This window comes from Triticum aestivum, chromosome 1A, assembly GCF_018294505.1.
Source record: "Triticum aestivum cultivar Chinese Spring chromosome 1A, IWGSC CS RefSeq v2.1, whole genome shotgun sequence".
NCBI classification, from domain to species: domain Eukaryota; kingdom Viridiplantae; phylum Streptophyta; class Magnoliopsida; order Poales; family Poaceae; genus Triticum; species Triticum aestivum.
The window spans coordinates 460,968,890-460,988,157 of NC_057794.1; the positions used below are offsets into that span (position 1 = coordinate 460,968,890).

Consider the following 19,268-nt stretch of genomic DNA (forward strand, 5'->3'; position numbering starts at 1 on the left):
AGGGAGTTGGACCCGAAGACATGCAAAGTTTTGAAGAAGGCATGTCTGGACAGAGCCGAAGATAAGCTACTTGTTGCAATAGAAGAGGCTCGATTGGGGGTGTTTGAGCCCAACAGAAAGAACGACGAGCTTACACGTGCCCTGGGAAATCCTGAACACCCGTGAAGAACACGAGGCATGGGCGCTATTCCGTGGTATGAGGGGTTTTCGGACTGGAACGCCAACTACAGAACCCGTGCGAGAAAGAAGATTGCGGAGGAGAAGAAGAGGAAGATGGAGGAGGAGCAGAGGAAGCTAGACTATGAACGCCTTCAAGGCCTAGAATCAGTCTCAGCAGCTAGCGGATGATCCACCATTGGATAGCACCGTCCCATCCATGCCGAAAAGCAGCGTGGGTTCCGCCTCGGGCGATGCATTGCTGGATAGCTACCCAGTGGATGACATCATGGAGAACACTAACTGCGAGCTACACTTCAAAATGAAGAACATATCCATGAAGGTGGCGGACGCCCTTGCTTTTACAAATCCCCCCGAGGCAACCTTCCATTGCAACCCGATTCCAGCGGGCTATGCTCGTGTCTTGGTTGATGAGGTGGTGGACCAATATTCGGGGCTAGAGCTTGACATTCCTGGAGGTGACGATGAGCACACACTAGGAGAGGCCAACCATCGTATCATCCTATGGAGAAAGGATTGCATCATCTTTCGAAGGCCACCGACACCGCGTCATCCGACTCCTCGTCGAAGTCCGCCACCGAGTCAGCAGACTCCCGCTCCTCCAAGTCCACCAACGCGTTAGGCCACTCCTCCTCCAAGTCCGGCACAACTTCATGCCACTCCTCCTCCTCCAAGTCCGGCAAAGCGTCAGGCCACTCCTCCTCCAAGTCCGGCACAACTTCAGGCCACTCCTCCTCCAAGTCCGGCACAGCTTCAGGCCACTCCTCCTCCTCCAACTCAGCCACGTCAGCCGTCTTCGCCGCCTCAGCAATCACGGAAGAGAGCCGCCTCAGCTATGGTGCATAGCGGTACAAGTCGAGGTAGTACTGGAGGTACAGGCGGAGGCAAGCGATTTCAATATGGTCCAAGCCTCACGCCTCTTCCGCAGAGGCCTTATGACAAGTCCGAGGAGGAAAACATAGCCATATCGAAGGCCGAGGTGGAAGCCCATTTTGCACCGAAACCGCCACCGCCGCCAAGGAAGAAAGTGCCTATGGAAAAGATTGACCACTTCATTCATATGGCTAGAGCACCAGCTCCCAAGCCTGTTGACACAGACTATGAGCGCCACATCAAGAAGTTAAATCGAGCACGTCTACAAAAAGAGGCGAGCTCGAGCTCGAGCAAATCAGCTGGCAAAAGGAGTGGTAAAACCGTTCCCCAGCTGGGAGAACAGGCGGCGCAATCAACCCCCCCCCCCCCCCCCCCGCTTGTTGTGCCAACAACACATGAGAGTAGGCGCGCCCAATATTATTGTGGGCAAACCGTTAACGTTCCCGGGGTGGGCTATGTGGTAATAACTGAGGAGCATATTGCGCAGGCTGAAACGATCGGGATCACTGTTGGACAACTCCTCGATATCGAGCCCATGTCTCCGACTAGAGAGGAGGAAATAAAATGGAAATATGTCCGGGGCCAACCTTTGGTCGAGCCAGACGAGGTCAATAAGCTCCCAACGAGAATGTATGAATTGCATCAATGGTACACGGGCATTACCAAGATTTCCAATCGAGAGTCCCTCATGGTGAATGTCAAGAAGGATCATTACTATCATGAGAAAGTTGTGACCGTTGAGTATTCAGAACTATTTCAGCTATACAATCAAGACGCACTCGACAAATCTATCGTCAGTTGCTATTGTCTGTAAGTGATTTCTTTCTGTAATTTAAGTCTCAAGCTAGCTGTAGTGATCATTTTGATCAATCATTACCTGTAATTATCCTCACTATATTCTTTTCTGTGGTATTATGCAGGATGAAGATTTATAAAATGAAAAAAGGTGGACACTATGGCATTGGGTTCGTTGACCCAAATACCATTAATGAATACACATGGAAAATAGATTCATATTACGAAAAAGTGTAGAGGAAAGCATGCTAGAGTTCTTCAAGCTTCTCAAATACAATGAAGATATACTACTTCCTTACAATTTCGAGTGAGTCACACTGTCTTGTACTACAAATTCTATTTTTGCCTACTAGCTAGCTACATGTTTTTGCTTACATATGCCCGCTTAATTAAGACATGCAAACGTGTGTGCATGCAGATTTCACTGGGTCTTGTTAATCATTAAAGTTGATGAAGGAACAGTTGAAGTACTAGACTCACTACTAAAGAAAGCAAGTGACTACACCATCGTGAAGGGATATCTCGGCCTATTTAATTAGTTCGTCATTTCCTGATAACAACTATTTAATACACACACACAATTTCTCCTAATTGGTGCCTTCGGAGCTAGTGGCATTCGCCTAATTGGTGCCTTCGGAGCTAGGACAACACTATTCTAATCCCAGGATTAGAATAACTATTTGGATCACGACAGGCCCTATATAGACGTGATGAGGTGTTCCCGAACAGAAAACAGAAAAGAAAAAATACATCCCCCAACCCCCGTCCCGTGCGCGATCTCACGCACTCCACACCGCAACCGCCTACATCCCCCGATCCCGCGCAACCGCCCACATCCCCGTATCCCTCGCCGCCGAGCACCCTCCGCCGATCCCCACGCCGCTTCCGCACCCTCCCAGAACCACCATGCCGCCCGACGGCCTCCTCGGAGAGCTCCGCCGTCACGCCCCCTACCCAAAGACCCCCGTCGTCGCGCACCCTCCCCGGGGACCCCCGCCACAGCCACCGTCCGGCAACCTCCGCCACACTCCCGAAATCGGGCTGCCACCGCTGCCACTCCTCGCGCCGACGCCCCCTACCAGCATCACCACGCACCGCAGCGCACCCAGTCGATCCACACCCCAGCGACCGGCGCTCCCCCCCCCCCCCCGACTGGGCGCAGGCAGCATGTGCCTCCTGCTGGCGATGTTGCGCGGCGACGGCCGCCGCCCTGGCCACCCCTCGTCATCTCCCTCGACGCTGCTGGTGACGCATGGTGATTCCCTCCCTCACCTCTGTAGTGACATGCAACCGATGGTGGATGATGAGCTCTCGCATGCCGGTGATGTAGCCGTCCCCAATACCCCGACGCAGAGCGCCGTTCCCCAGGACGGTTCCGACACACGGCAGTGCAGTTGCCTTCTGCAAGGGCTTCCCCGACCCGTCGATCCATCGCCTGTCGACCAACTCGCTAAATCCAACCAAGTTCTGTGTATTGTGGAGTTGAAGTTCAGTAAGAACAAGGGATGAAAAGTTCAGACCGTTTTGGCACAAGAAGTTCAAAAAAAATGTTGTCTTTAGATAGTGTTGGCCTTCTTCTTCTACTACATCTTGATGTTCGAGAAAAGTTCAGCTGGTAGGGTGCTGGCAACAACGATATTTCGCACTGCAGTGTCGCTACGACAACAACAGCGTTGTGCTTGTTAAGCTATTTTAATTTATGCCTTCTGTGGCAAGACAGTGTGTCGCTCTTCCTCGATGTTAGCAGACACACATCACCATCCCCAAGCCCTTTTCTTTCCCCCATGTTTCTAGTCAGCAATGGCCGCACACAATCCTGCAAAACATTTAGAAAGGATGAATGTACTGTTTTTCACACGCTCACTGTATTTAAAATGATAGAAGTTCAGTTTTCTAATCTTGCACGGTTCAAAGTGTTGTGTGTGTGTGTGTGTGCGGTGTGTTCTTGCTAGGTGCTACCGCTTGCTAGTGTTGCTATAGGTTTCTGGTGCACGATGAGATTAGCTGCTCCTCTTCTGAAGATTCTATAATTAACCAGGAAATCGAGGAAGAATTACCATGTTCCGTTACTGTAGATTGGTATCATTTGTGATCCATGGGATGTTTTGTGCCTATTCCTAAGTGAGTAAAAAGTATTTGATAGTTCCTCAGTTTATATGCTACATTAGTTCGGCAAACAACAACAATATAAAAGTTCACTCTATAATTGTTTGGCCCTATGTTAAGATGAGATGTTGCCGCATAAAAAAATGAGATTTGGGTGCATAATTTGACAGTAGTTTTCTCCTTGATTGTGTTTTTGATTTGGTTTACATGAGAAAACATTCTGTATTATGGAAGCTCATTTCTTATTGCACCGAGAGTTCATTTATTACTACAAAAATATTAACATTTCACAAAACCAATAGAAAAAACAGTAAATTAGAAGGAAAAAAATGTTTTATCAGTTACGATTCCCTACTCCAGTACATGTTCATGAATTTCACTCATAAATAATAAACCTATGATTAAGTCAAATTTAATAAACGCATGTTTCCCGTTTCTAAAAAAACCCTACACATGCAAATAAAAAAACAGAGTGATTCCTTGTTTACTACAAATTACTGAGATAGTTTTCATTACTAAAAGGAAAATCAAACCTAGAAGGCGGATTTTCTCGTTAAAAAACCTAGAAGTTCAAATACAAATAACGGAGCAGTTTCAATACTCATTACTACATAGGGATTTTTCTCCATTACTAAAGGTTAACCCAAGAAGGCCAATTTTAAAAATAGAGCAGTACAAAAATCATAAAAAATGATTTTCACCGTTTCTAATAAAAAAGCTCTAGAAGTTCATATTTAAATTATGGACCAGTACAATATTTATTAGAAAACTAGGATTTTTCCGTTACTATAATAAAATAAACCAATATGCCTAAATTACAAAAATTGAGCAGTTTGATATTTATAAAAAAACTGAGATTTTCATTGAGTGTTTTAGGAGTTATGGGTAGAAAAAGCAGAGAGAAGTTTAAAGTGAAAACAACCAGGGGTTCAACTACTACATGACATGTGTTCCATATAACGAAAAATAATAAAAAGGCAAAGTCTGAAAAGACATTTGCTAGAACTTCATGCGGTCTTTTTCATTTTAGGTGAGCCAAATTTTTGTGTGGATGTGTTGTGCATGTGCTTGTGCGTAGTACACTGAATAGAACAAAAAAACTATTATGGGTGCCCTCTAAATGTTTGTCCTATTGCTTCTGAGAATTGACCCAAATTTTCCTATTCTTTTTACACATGTTGGATTCAAGGGAAAATGTGTATAAAAAAGGTGTGATTTCGGAAGTTCAAACTAAAAAAAGTGAACAAAAAATCATGGAATTCAAAGAATAAAAATTATGGAGTTTTGTGAATAAAATCATAGTGCGCGAAGTTCATGTTTCAGAAATTCCGAAGTTCACGTGTACCACGTACAGAAGAGAAATCATCAAATGAAGAAAGGGACCGCCTAGGCCATTTCATCGAAAAGCAAAAAAATGCATAAAATGTCACGATAAAATTCTATAAGAAGTTCAAATTTAAAAACCGAAGCAGGTCAACGTAAAAAAATGAAGTTTTAATATCTAAAAGACACATTTGGACGTTCAAAAAATTTGAGCAAGAAGTTAAAAAAGTAGTTCAAAAATCTTTATAACGGATTTTCCTCGTTTGTAAAAAAATAGAGAAGATCAAATTAAAAATAGGAGCATTTCAAAAAGATTGTGTAAAAACTGATTTTCCCCATTCTATAAAAACTAGAAACTCAAATTAAAATAACGACGCGGTATCATTGTTTATATGGAAAAAGCATTTTCCCCAGTACTAACAAATTAAATTAAGAAGTTCAAATTTAAAAAATGGTGAAGTTCGATGTATATAATTTTTTTGGATTTTTCACAAATAGATGAATCTAGAGGAAGAAGTTCGCCTGCACCACCGTGCACGGTTCAAAATTTATATTATGGGACATCCGACCTCCAATTACATGTTTTAAAATGGCAAAAAATGACGTCCAACCTTCAATTGCATGTAGTTTGACATATACAAAAAAATGCGACAGAAGTTCATAGTGAAAACAACGAGAAGTTCAAGTACCGCAAGGAATGCATTTCATGTGAGAATAAAAGTATAGAAAAATAAAATGTTAAAAGGTTTGCAGAAAGAAGTTCAAGTGCTCTGTCCGGGGAAGTTCAAAAATTCTTGCGAGAGAGGTTCACTTTGTATTTCTATATTCAATATTTTCCGTATAAAAACCGAATATAATTCTTTACTCAAAAAAATAAAAAGGTGAAGTTCAAATTGAAATAATAGAGAAGTTCAAAGTTTATTAAAACCTAGGATTTACCTGTTCAAAAAATAAAAAACACAACGCCATTTTTGCACTTTTAAAAGCAACTCATAAACGAAAAAAGGTTGCTAGAAGTTCAAGTGATCTACGAGGAAAAGTTCAAAAAATTGTTGTGAGAGAGGTTCACCGTGTATTTAGATGTCCAAAATACATTAAATAATTCTCTCAAACCAGAGAGAAGTTCAGAGTGATAACAACCAGAAGTTCACGTACTACATGATGTGTATTTCATATAAGAAAAATACAAAAAATTCTAACAGAGTGAAGTTTAAACAGACATGCCCCAGAAGTTCAAGTGCTTCACATAGTGCAAAAAATAGCACGTTCAAAAACAGATTGAGGTTCAAACAGACATGCCCGAGAAGTTCAACTACTTCACGCACTGCAAAAAATAGCACGTCAAAAACAGAGTGAGGTTCAAACAGACATGCTCGAGAAGTTCAACTACTTCATGCAGTGCATTTCCGTTCGCGATGAAGGAAGAAATCATGATCTCGTCATTTTCTAATTTACTTCAAAACAGCAGGAATATCATTTGTGTAAGTTCAAGTCCTCGGTCGGAAAAAATTAAAAAAATTATTGTGAGAGAGGTTTGTACAAAAAGAATATCATTTGTGTAACACTGACGAATGGATGAGAAAATTACAAAGGAAAATACGTCATAGAAGTTCAACATGAAAATAGCAGGAAGTTCACCTACTACACTGAATGAATTTCAGATGAAAAACTTTCAAAATCGTCGCGGGTATGAAAAAATGATCAACACGGGAAAGTTGTGTGTTTACAGCAGCTTTCCACTGGTATATCACTTGCTCGACTCTGGTGAGTGGATGGAGAGCTACGAGCAGTGGATGGAAAGCTACGAGAAAAAACACGTGAAAAACAGAGTGAAGTTCAAGTAGACATGCCGAGAAGTTCAGGTTCTTCACGCGGTGCATTTTCGAAGAATCTGTTTCGCGATAAAGGTAGAATGAATGATCTCGCCATTTTCGAAATTACTTGAAAACGGCCAAGATTTAGAGAAAACCATCAACATGAAAAAGTTTCGTATTTTCCGTAGCTTTTCAGCGGTATATTATGTGCCCAATTCCGATAAAGTTTGTAGAAATTATGGCAAAAATACGTTTTTAACCATTTTCAAAACTGACATAAAACCGTAATGAATTAGGAGAAACACTATATACAGAAAAGTTTCGCATTTCTTCAAGCTTTCCAACGCCATATCATTTGATGCATTTGGACGTATGGTTAAAAAATTAGCTCGAAAATACGAACTCGGTGGAACTTGTACCGTTTTCTAAATTACTTTTAAACCATTCAAAATTAGAAAACACTTTTAACATAAAAAAGTAGTGCATTTTCATAAGCTTTCCAACGCCATATTGTTTGCCTTAATTGGATTAGCCGTTTAGAAATGGCGTCAAAAATACAAACTCGGGTGTTCGGTTTACGAAATTTTATGATTTTCCGAATTACTCTTTAACCGTAGGGAATTAGAGAAAACTTTCAACATGTGGAAGGAGCAGTTTTGTAGCAGCTTTCCAACGCCATATTCTTTTAGCTGAAGTTCAACCTAGTACTCGGGGAAGGTCAGGCACGTTACTCGGGAAGTTCATGTTGTGATCAGAATGTTATTCTGATCCCGTGATCAGAATAGTGTTTATGTATATATATATATATATGTGTGTGTGTGTGTATGTGTGTATGTGTGAATTAATTAATGGTGGTTGTGAGACATTCGCTGATATATATATATATATATATATATATATATATATATATATGCATAACGTGTACAATATGTAGTATCGTAAAATATCAGCAAACGAAAAAGAATTAAATGGAAAACACAAAATTAAATAAAAAAGAAATCGTAAACCCAAACCCCCCAACCTTTTAATACCAGTTGGTGACACCAACCGGTACTAAAGGGCTCCCTGCCACCGAAGCTGGCTCGTGCCACATGGTTGCCCTTTAGCACCGGTTCGTGCTGAATCGGTACTAAAGGGGAGGGGGCCTTTAGTGCCTACACTTTAGCACCGGTTACCAAACCGGCACTAAAGGGTCTTACGAACCGGTGCTATTGCCCGGTTCTGCACTAGTGAATGTAGACTGCACACTAATGCAATTTGTACTTTCTTGCAGAGAGATTGGGATTTAAGATTAGCCTACCTTCTTCTCTATTCATTTGATGTAGCAAACAACTTCTGGCAGTTATATGGTGATTTCCTGCCTGGTGGAGAAGAATGCACCAGCTTGCTTCTGGCACCGAAGGTACTCTATAGCTAACTAAAACATAATTCCTGCTTTGCCTTTCTTTTTAGATGAAAGCTTCTAACAACTAATTCTAAGTCTGAAAGAATTTGCTTATTTACCTGTCTGGCTTGTAGGGGAGTCTAATGGAACTAGAAGATGAAGATATGTCCTTAGAGATGTTAAAACACCAACATAGAGCAGCTGATTTTTGGCAGAAACATCGGGTACAATTTTGTGCTAGTTTATCCACTTTGCTGGCTTGGATACCTGTAACACTAGCTTGATGGGTAATGTCCCAGCACAAAGCAATCCCTCAAAAACTAAAGCGGTTTGCCCCCTGATCACGAGATATTTCTCTCGGGATTGAGCATTGTTCAATCTTGCTCTTTCAACAATATGAGAACAGGAGCTTTCATTCAAGATGCAAATGTCATAGCTCCTTACGCCGGTACTTGTTTTCATGTTTATTCTTATTTTTAGTCGGAAAAACAACAAAATGAACTATTTTTGTAAATACTTAGACTATTTTGTTTGTATCAGTGATACTATATGTTTGTTTAGTATTTTAGAATTCTAGTATATGAGTTGGTATGAGATCATGATCACAAAATTCTAAACTACAAGCCCCTTCCGATTTCTATTTTTGCTCTAGATATGTTGAATCACTCACCTGATGCTAACTGTTTCCTGCATTGGCGTTTCAAAGATCGAATGCTTGAATTTACGATCAAGGCGGGGCATGCTATCAGAAAAGGAGATGAGGTACTGTTTAAAGAGTAGATTGTACATAAGCTATAGATGCACCTTGGTTGCAGAACCTTATTTTTCTTTCCAGAGAGCCAATCCTTATGCCTTGATAGAAAAGAACATGTTTTATAGCACTTGATAGGGGCAATCCTTGTACTTCAAGGTCAATCATTGGTACATTCACTTGATAGGTTGTAAGCGTGTGTCATTGCCAGAAAGATCAAGGGGCTTTTCGCAGCGGGAATTTTTTGTTTTTGCCACTTTAGATTTTGCCAATTTTCCTTATGCCACTCTAGATTTTGACATTTCACTTTTGTCACCCTTAGTTTTTGACAATTATCACAATTGGCATTCCTATGGCAAAAGCAAAATTTTCAGAGTGGCAATTGTGATACATTTCAAAAGCTAAGGGTGGCAAAAATAAAATAAAATTATTTTGCTTTTGCCACGGAATGACAATATTGATAACTCTCAAAAGCTAAAAGTGACAAAAGTGAAATGTCAAAATCTAGAATGGCATAAGAAAAAGTGGCAAAATCTAGAGTGGCAAAAACAAAATTTCCCCTTTCGCAAAAGTGTCGGGGTGAGCGGTTGCGCCACGATGCAGCCAGCGAGGCACCATTTGTCCACTCGTGAATGGTTGTGGACTAAATCATCCTACGCGGTGCAAGTTTAAGGATGGGATGATCACCTTTTGCAAGTTGATGGACTAAATCATCACATACATTGCAAGTTTGTGGATCCCTGTTGGAAATATGCCCTAGAGGCAATGATAAATTGGTTATTATTATATTTCCTTGTTCATGATAATCGTTTATTATCCATGCTAGAATTGTATTGATAGGAAACTCAGATACATGTGTGGATACATAGACAACACCATGTCCCTAGTAAGCCTCTAGTTAACTAGCTCGTTGATCAATAGATGGTTACGGTTTCCTGACCATGGACATTGGATGTCGTTGATAACGGGATCACATCATTGGGAGAATGATGTGATGGACAAGACCCAATCCTAAGCCTAGCACAAAGATCGTGTAGTTCGTATGCTAAAGCTTTTCTAATGTCAAGTATCATTTCCTTAGACCATGAGATTGTGCAACTCCCGAATACCGTAGGAATACTTTGGGTGTGCCAAACGTCACAACGTAACTGGGTGGCTATAAAGGTACACTACAGGTATCTCCGAAAGTGTCTGTTGGGTTGGCACGAATCGAGACTGGGATATGTCACTCCGTGTAAACAGAGAGGTATCTCTAGGCCCACTCGGTAGGACATCATCATAATGTGCACAAAGTGACCAAGGAGTTGATCACGGGATGATGTGTTACGGAACGAGTAAAGAGACTTGCCAGTAACGAGATTGAACAAGGTATCGGGATACCGACGATCGAATCTCGGGCAAGTACAATACCGCTAGACAAAGGGAATTGAATACGGGATTGATCGAATCCTCGACATCGTGGTTCATCCGATGAGATCATCGTGGAACATGTGGGAACCAACATGGGTATCCAGATCCCGCTGTTGGTTATTGACCGGAGAACGTCTCGGTCATGTCTGCATGGTTCCCGAACCCGTAGGGTCTACACACTTAAGGTTCGATGACGCTAGGTGTAGGATCTAGAAGTAGATGTGTCTAGAGGGGGGTGATTAGACACATAATGCTCAAGTTGCAATTTTTAAGCTTTTTTGGTTTAAGTGGAGTTTAGGCACAATTTCAACACACACAATACATATCAAGCAAGCATGCAAAGAGTATATGAGCAGCGGAATGTAAAGCATGCAACTTGCAAGAATGTAAAGGGAAGGGTTTGGAGAGATCAAACGCGATTGGAGACATGGATGTTTTTCCCGTGGTTCGGATAAGTGGTGCTATCCTACATCCACGTTGATGGAGACTTCAACCCACGAAGGGTAACGGTTGCGCGAGTCCACACAGGGCTCCACCCAAGGGTAACGGTTGCGCGAGTCCACATAGGGCTCCACCCACGAAGGGTCCACGAAGAAGCAACCACCCACAAAGGGTCCACGAAGAAGCAACCTTGTCTATCCCACCATGGCCATCGCCCACACAGGACTTGCCTCACTAGCGGTAGATCTTCACGAAGTAGGCGATCTCCTTGCCCTTACAAACTCCTTGGTTCAACTCCACAATCTTGTCGGAGGCTCCCAAGTGACACCTAGCCAATCTAGGAGACACCACTCTCCAAGAAGTAACAAATGGTGTGTAGGTAATGAACTCCTTGCTCTTGTGCTTCAAATGATAGTCTCCCCAACACTCAACTCTCTCTCATAGGATTTGGATTTGGTGGAAAGAAGATTTGAGTGGAAAGCAACTTGGGAAAGGCTAGAGATCAAGATTCATATGGTAGGAATGGAATATCTTGGTCTCAACACATGAGTAGGTGGTTCTCTCTCAGAACATATGAGTTGGAATGGTGTATGCGTTCTGATGGCTCTCTCCACGAATGAAGAGGAGGTGGAGGGGTATATATAGCCTCCACACAAAATCCAACCGTTACATAGTTTTCCAATCTCGGTGGGACCGAATCAATAAACTCGGTCGGACCGAAAATGTAAACCTAGTGACCATTAGAGATTTCGGTGGGACCGACTGGATCAACTCGGTGGGACCGATGTGCTAGGGTTAGGGTAAATCCAAAACTCAGTTTGACCGATTACTCAAACTCGGTGGGACCGATTTGGGTAATAAGTGAAACTGAGATTTGGCCAAGCAAACTCGGTGGAACCGATTGCATATCTCGGTGGGACCGAGAATATTGCAATGGGTAACAGAGAGTTTGCAAGCCCATCTCGGTGAGACCGAGATCCCATCGGTGAGACCGAAATGATTAGGGTTTGGCAGTGGCTTATGACAAGTGAAACTCGGTGGCGCCGGATAGGAAGAATCGGTAGGACCGAGTTTGGCTTAGGGTTTAGGTCATATGTGGAAGTGGGAAAGTAGCTGAGGATTTTGGAGCATATCATTAAGCACATGAAGCAAGAGGCTCATTAAGCAACACCTCATCCCTCCTTGATAGTATTGGCTTTTCCTATGGACTCAATGTGATCTTGGATCACTAAAATGTAAAATGAAGAGTCTTGAGCTTGAAGCTTTAGCCAATCCTTTGTCCTTAGCATCTTGAAGGAGTTCCCACAACCTTTAGTCCATGCCACTCCATTGTTGAACTTATCTGAAACATGCTAGATAGAAATGTTAGTCCAACAAGAGATATGTTGTCATCAATTATCAAAACCACCTAGGGAGCACTTGTGCTTTCAATCTCCCCCTTTTTGGTAATTGATGGCAACATACATCAAAGCTTTAGATAAAGATATAAAGAACAGCAAGTAAAGCTTTGGAAGGACATGTAACGAGCATAGGCTCCCCCTACATGTATGCACTCATGTAAATATGAAATATAGAGGCATGTGAGAGCATAACCATGACAGAGTAGGCAATGTGTTACATGCATCTTGGCCATATGCATCAGAGCAAAAGATTATCAAGGAAAATACCTTCATGCTCATGAGTCCTTCTTGCAAACAGTATGTACATAAGCAAGAACTCCTCATACTCATGATTTTGATGCATATACTTACCTTGTGGTCTTGAGTTGGCTTAGGATGGAATGGACCTGCACAAACAAGGTTAGATAACACAGGTACGTCCACTAGCCAGAGCAAACAAAAGAAACCACAAGAATACCAAGACTGGGATGACATGTAGAGAGTGAGTACAAGGTACCACATTGAATTCAACATGTCCCCAAGAATAAAGATATGCAATGAATTTGACTGATTTCTTTTCCTTAGGTGTCTTGCTCCCCCTGAATCGTACATGGGATATTGGGAGAAGATAGGAAACAGAAAATCAGAGCTGAAAGATATGAATAGAACTTAATTCAAATGAGTTCATATGAACATGTCTTTCCCCCAAAAAGACATGTGGCATCTCTCCTCTTGAACATCAAGCATCTGGGATCCTTGAGTATTCTCTCCCCCTTGGAGATTTCTTTCTCCCCCTTAATATATGGGATCCTTGAGTATTCTCTCCCCCTTAGTACTTTCTCCTTTGTAGGTGATAAGCTTTTGATGTGATCTCTCTCTCCCTGATGATAAGCTTTGATGTGATCTCTCTCTCCCCCTTTGACATCAATTTCCAAGAAGGTTTTTCCTGGAATCCGTCGAATAGGTTTGGTCCTTGAGATTTAGTACAAAGCAGGGAATAAAACTGTGATGCTTGTAGAGGACAAGATTCATTGAGTGGAGCTGGATCAGAAGAAATATAGAATATGTGGCAAACCGTTTTTCCTGTTGCGAAATCGGTGGCACCGAGTGGCATGTTTCGGTAGTACCGAAGGGATTTGGTTGGACTGAAAATGGCAATTCGGTGAAACCGAGTTCATCACAGAGAAAAACACTTGTCACCTCAGCTCACTAGTCAACTAAGATCTCACAAAGATTTGCAATGAATTTGATGCAGAAATATGCAGAACAAGAACCAAAAAAAGAAAAGAGTGAAAGTTTCTAGATGAAGTTTTTGTTTTTGTTTTGTTTGAAAAAGAAGGAAACAAATATGCAAGGGACAAATGCAATAACTCAGAAAAGAACACAAGAGAACTTCATCTAGAATTGGGCGGTGACATAGTCACCTATGTTAGAGTATATTGACTTAGGAGTCAAGTGAGAACACTTGATCATAGGTCATACTCATCGTTTAAGCTCAAAATGGGGTTACCATTTTTCGTTTAAGCATCTTGATGTATTCACATCTTGTTGAGTTGCTTTGACTCATGTCTTGGAGTAAAGCTTCTCTAAGATGGAATAACATACCTTGGGTGGTGGTGTGGTTCTTGCTCATGTAGTTGAACTTGTGTGGGTGCTCAAGGTTGATGTAGTTCATCAAGAGTTGGGAGCACCACTTGGAGTTTGAGTTCATCTACCTACATGGGTTAGTTCTTGCAAGGAAGAGCACTTGTGTATCCAAAAATGACAATCATGAAGCTTAACATAGAATTTGTCAAAGGATATGTTTGAGTGGTTTTGTGCTTCCCTGTCTTCAACCACTATTGTGTAGAGTCTTGGTGATGTAGAGATTGCTCAAGATATGAGTGAGTCGCAATCTCATGGAATTAGATTCAACCAAGCACCTACATGGGTTAGACAACATGCAAGGTGCAAATATATCCAAGACATAAGATAGTTATCATAAGAGATATATCATGGATTAGTCATAAGCTCATGTCTTGCATGTATCCAATGGAGTTTCTACTCCAAGTTCGAAGCATCAATGATGTTCAATTCTCCTCTCAACCTGCAAAACACTTTCTCATCAAGTGGTTTAGTAAATATATCCGCTAATTGCTTGTCGGTGCGAACATGCTTAAGATTGATGTCACCCTTAGCAACATGATCTCGAATGAAATGATGACGAACTTCAATATGCTTAGTTCGAGAATGTTGTACAGGATTATGACCAATTTTGATAGCACTTTCATTGTCACAAAGCAGTGGAACATGTTTCACATAAATCCCATAATCTTTAAGAGTTTGGGTCATCCAAAGTAATTGAGCGCAACATGAACCAGCGGCAATGTATTCCGCTTCGGCGGTGGATAAGGATACCGAGTTTTGTTTCTTGGAAGACCAAGACACAAGAGATCTGCCAAGAAATTGACAAGTACCCGAAGTGGACTTTCTGTCAACCTTGTCTCCGGCATAATCCGAGTCAGAATAGCCAACAAGATCAAAAGAAGACCTCTTAGGATACCAAATGCCAAAATTTGGTGTATGGATTAAATATCTCACTATCCTTTTCACAGCCTTAAGATGACAATCTTTAGGAGCAGCTTGATATCGTGCACACATGCACACACTTAGCATAATATCGGGACGTGAAGCACATAGGTATAACAATGAACCAATCATAGAGCGATAAACCTTTTGATCAACAGGTTCACCATCTTTGGACAAATCATTATGTCCACTAGTAGGCATGGGTGTAGACATACCTTTGCATTCTTGCATATTGAACTTCTTGAATAAGTCCTTGGTGTACTTTGTTTGAGAGACAAATGTACCTTCCTTAGTTTGCTTGATTTGCAACCCGAGAAAGAATTTGAGTTCACTCATCATAGACATCTCAAACTTCTCTGACATTAGCTTTCCAAACTTTTCACTAAAGAGAGGGTTAGTTGAACCAAATATGATATCATCAACATAAATTTGGCATACAAATAGTTCTCCATTAACCCTTTTAGTAAAAAGAGTAGAATCAATTTTACCAATTTCAAAACCACTTGTAGTAAGGAACTTGGTCAAGCATTTATACCATGCTCTAGGAGCTTGTTTAAGACCATAAAGAGCTTTGTGAAGTTTGTAAACATGATTTGGTTTCTTAGGATTGACAAAGCCGGGAGGTTGTTTGACATAAACTTCCTCCTCTATTTCACCATTTAGAAAAGCACTTTTAATGTCCATTTGGTACAAGGTGATATTATGGTGATTAGCATAGGCAAGTAAGATGCGAATGGACTCAAGTCTAGCAACGGGAGCATACGTCTCACCATAGTCCATACCTTCGACTTGTGTGTACCCTTGGGCGACGAGACGTGCTTTGTTGCGAACCACTTGTCCATCTTCATCTTGCTTGTTGCGAAACACCCATTTGGTACCAATGATGTTGTGGTTGTTGTCGGGCTTCTCAACCAATGTCCAAACTTGGTTTCTCTCAAAATTATGTAGCTCTTCATGCATAGCGTTTATCCAATCCGGATCTTCCAATGCTTCTTCAACCTTCATTGGTTCAATGCTAGAGATGAATGAATAGTTTTCACAAAAGTTAGCTAAACGAGTTTTTGAGCGAGTGATTCTCCCGGTTTGTATATCATTGAGGATTTGCTCGACGGGATGATCTTTGGCAATTCTTGCTCGAACTCGTGAGAGCTTTTGCTTGGGTCTTCGTTGAACATCTTCTTCATCTTGTTCTTCTTCTTGGCCTTCTTCATTGTTGACGTCGTCGTTCTCTTGTCGTGGTGGAGAAGGAGGTTGTTGATGTTCATCTTGACGTACTTCCTCGTTTTCTTCATCTTGGTGTGTCCCACTTGTGGATGCTTCCGTGTCGATTCTTGGTTCACCTTGTCGTGAAGTAGAAGCTTCCACTTGGACGGATGAAGTACTCTCCTTCACCTCCGTTGGACGAATTTTGCCGATGGACAAGTCTTGAATTGCTTCTGAAGAGTCTTTGTCTCCTACATCAATTGGCAATTGCTCTACTTGCGAGCCATTAGATTCATCAAACTTCACATCTACCGTCTCTTCAACCTTTCGGGTGAAATTGTTGTAGACACGGTAAGTGTGAGAGTTTGAGCCATAACCAAGTAGAAAACCTTCATGAGTTTTAGGAGCAAACTTTGAACGACGATGCTTATCAAGAATGTAGCACTTTGAGCCGAATACTCGAAAGTATCCAACTTGGGGTTTGTTACCGGTGAGAAGCTCGTATGCCGTCTTGCCGAGTAGCTTGTGAAGATATAAGCGATTTGTTGCGTGACAAGCTGTCTCAACCGCTTCTGCCCAAAAGTGCTTTGGCGTCTTGTATTCATCAAGCATCGTTCTTGCCATTTCGATGAGCGTCCGGTTCTTCCTCTCAACAACTCCATTTTGTTGAGGTGTGTACGTAGCCGAGAACTCGTGTGAAATCCCTTCTTCGTCAAGAAAGGTGTCCACATTTGCGTTCTTGAACTCCGTTCCGTTGTCACTCCGAACCTTCTTGATCTTCACATCAAACTGATTTTGGGCCTTCCTAGCGAAGTTTCTGAAGATCTTCTGGACCTGCGACTTGTCATTAAGAAAGAACACCCACGTAAATCTTGAAAAGTCATCAACTATAACTAGACCAAAAGAATTTCCACCGAGACTCTTGTAGGCGTTGGGACCAAAAAGATCCATGTGAAGTAGCTCGAGTGGCCTCCTTGTGGTCATGATGTTCTTCACGGGATGTCTTCCTCCAACCTGTTTACCTGCTTGACAAGCACTGCAAAGTCTATCCTTATCAAATATGACATCGTTAACTCCAAGGATATGATTTCCTTTAATAAGCTTGTCAAGGTTTCTCATGCCAACGTGACCTAGTCGTCTATGCCACAACCAACCTTTTGAGGATTTAGCAACAAAGCAAGTTTTAGGTTGTGCCTTTTTAGAGAAATCGACAATGTAAAGATCACCTCTACGCATACCCGTAAAGACCATTTTATGATTGTCTCGACGAAATACTTGGCAATCTACCTCAGTAAATAGGACATTCAAACCGAAATCAGCAAGTCTAGATACTGAAAGTAAGTTGTAGCCAAGAGATTCAACGAGCATGACATTTTGAATGGAACTATCATGTGAGATGGCCACCTTACCAAGGCCAACCACTTTACCCTTTGAATTATCACCAAAGGTGACATATTTTCGAGGGCCGTTGTTTTCAGCAAGCTCACGAAACATCTCTTCATCTCCGGTCATATGATCAGTACATCCACTATCAAGAACCCATTCCTTTCCTCCTGATTCATATCCCCGAAGATTTGCCATAAGACCAAAATGTCTCATTGCATCATCAAGATCGAAGTCACTATCATCATCATCATAATATTCATGTTCATCATGATCTTGTGACTCATCATTTCCTAGAGAGGGTAATTCATTAGATAAATGATCAAAGTGGTTACTTTTATGAATTCTTATAGCTTTGAATATGATATCATTAATGATTCCAACATCTCCTTTAGCATGCTTAAGATTGGCAAGTTCAAAAAGACATTTACCAAAACTAGGATCACTAGAGTTCATCTTACTCAAGGCAATAGATTTATGGAGAATTTCATCCAAAGTTTTCAAGGAATAATCGGGAAATCGTTCCTCAAGAAATTTCCATATGGTATAGGCACAATTGTGAGTAGGCAAACTAGCAATCAAATTTTTGGGCAATCCTCTAATGATGAGCTCAATAGTTCTAAGATTGCGAATCATGTCAATATCTTCATCTAGGGTAGGATGCAAAGGATCAATATGAGGTGCACAAGGGCTAGCAATATACTTGTTCAAATGATATTGATTGAAGATTACAAGCATCTCATTTTTCCACTCATGGAAATACTCTCCATCAAGAATAGGCACTCTATGTCTAAGACTCCCTAATGTAGACACATCCATCTTCCTCCAATGGTGATTAAACCAAGGCAATGGAGACCAAAGCTCTGATACCACTTGTAGGATCTAGAAGTAGATGTGTCTAGAGGGGGGTGATTAGACACATAATGCTCAAGTTGCAATTTTTAAGCTTTTTCGGTTTAAGTGGAGTTTAGGCACAATTTCAACACACACAATACATATCAAGCAAGCATGCAAAGAGTATATGAGCAGCGGAATGTAAAGCATGCAACTTGCAAGAATGTAAAGGGAAGGGTTTGGAGAGATCAAACGCAATTGGAGACACGGATGTTTTTCCCGTGGTTCGGATAGGTGGTGCTATCCTACATCCACGTTGATGGAGACTTCAACCCACGAAGGGTAACGGTTGCGCGAGTCCACACAGGGCTCCACCCAAGGGTAACGGTTGCGCGAGTCCACACAGGGCTCCACCCACGAAGGGTCCACGAAGAAGCAACCACCCACAAAGGGTCCACGAAGAAGCAACCTTGTCTATCCCACCATGGCCATCGCCCACACAGGACTTGCCTCACTAGCGGTAGATCTTCACGAAGTAGGCGATCTCCTTGCCCTTACAAACTCCTTGGTTCAACTCCACAATCTTGTCGGAGGCTCCCAAGTGACACCTAGCCAATCTAGGAGACACCACTCTCCAAGAAGTAACAAATGGTGTGTAGGTAATGAACTCCTTGCTCTTGTGCTTCAAATGATAGTCTCCCCAACACTCAACTCTCTCTCATAGGATTTGGATTTGGTGGAAAGAAGATTTGAGTGGAAAGCAACTTGGGAAAGGCTAGAGATCAAGATTCATATGGTAGGAATGGAATATCTTGGTCTCAACACAT

At 41.7% G+C, this 19,268-nt stretch overlaps 1 protein-coding gene across 1 annotated transcript in view; it reads left to right on the top strand.

The window, feature by feature from the left end:
• The window catches only part of LOC123188231 (protein PLASTID TRANSCRIPTIONALLY ACTIVE 14-like), a 44,850-nt gene extending 35,598 nt beyond the window's left edge, over positions 1-9,252 (top strand). The window contains exons 3-6 of the mRNA XM_044600286.1: positions 8,362-8,490; positions 8,607-8,696; positions 8,821-8,920; positions 9,125-9,252. Coding sequence (XP_044456221.1) covers positions 8,362-8,490; positions 8,607-8,696; positions 8,821-8,920; positions 9,125-9,252 — 447 coding nt within the window. The remainder of the gene's footprint in view (positions 1-8,361; positions 8,491-8,606; positions 8,697-8,820; positions 8,921-9,124) is intronic.
• The last annotated feature ends 10,016 nt before the right edge of the window (positions 9,253-19,268 follow it).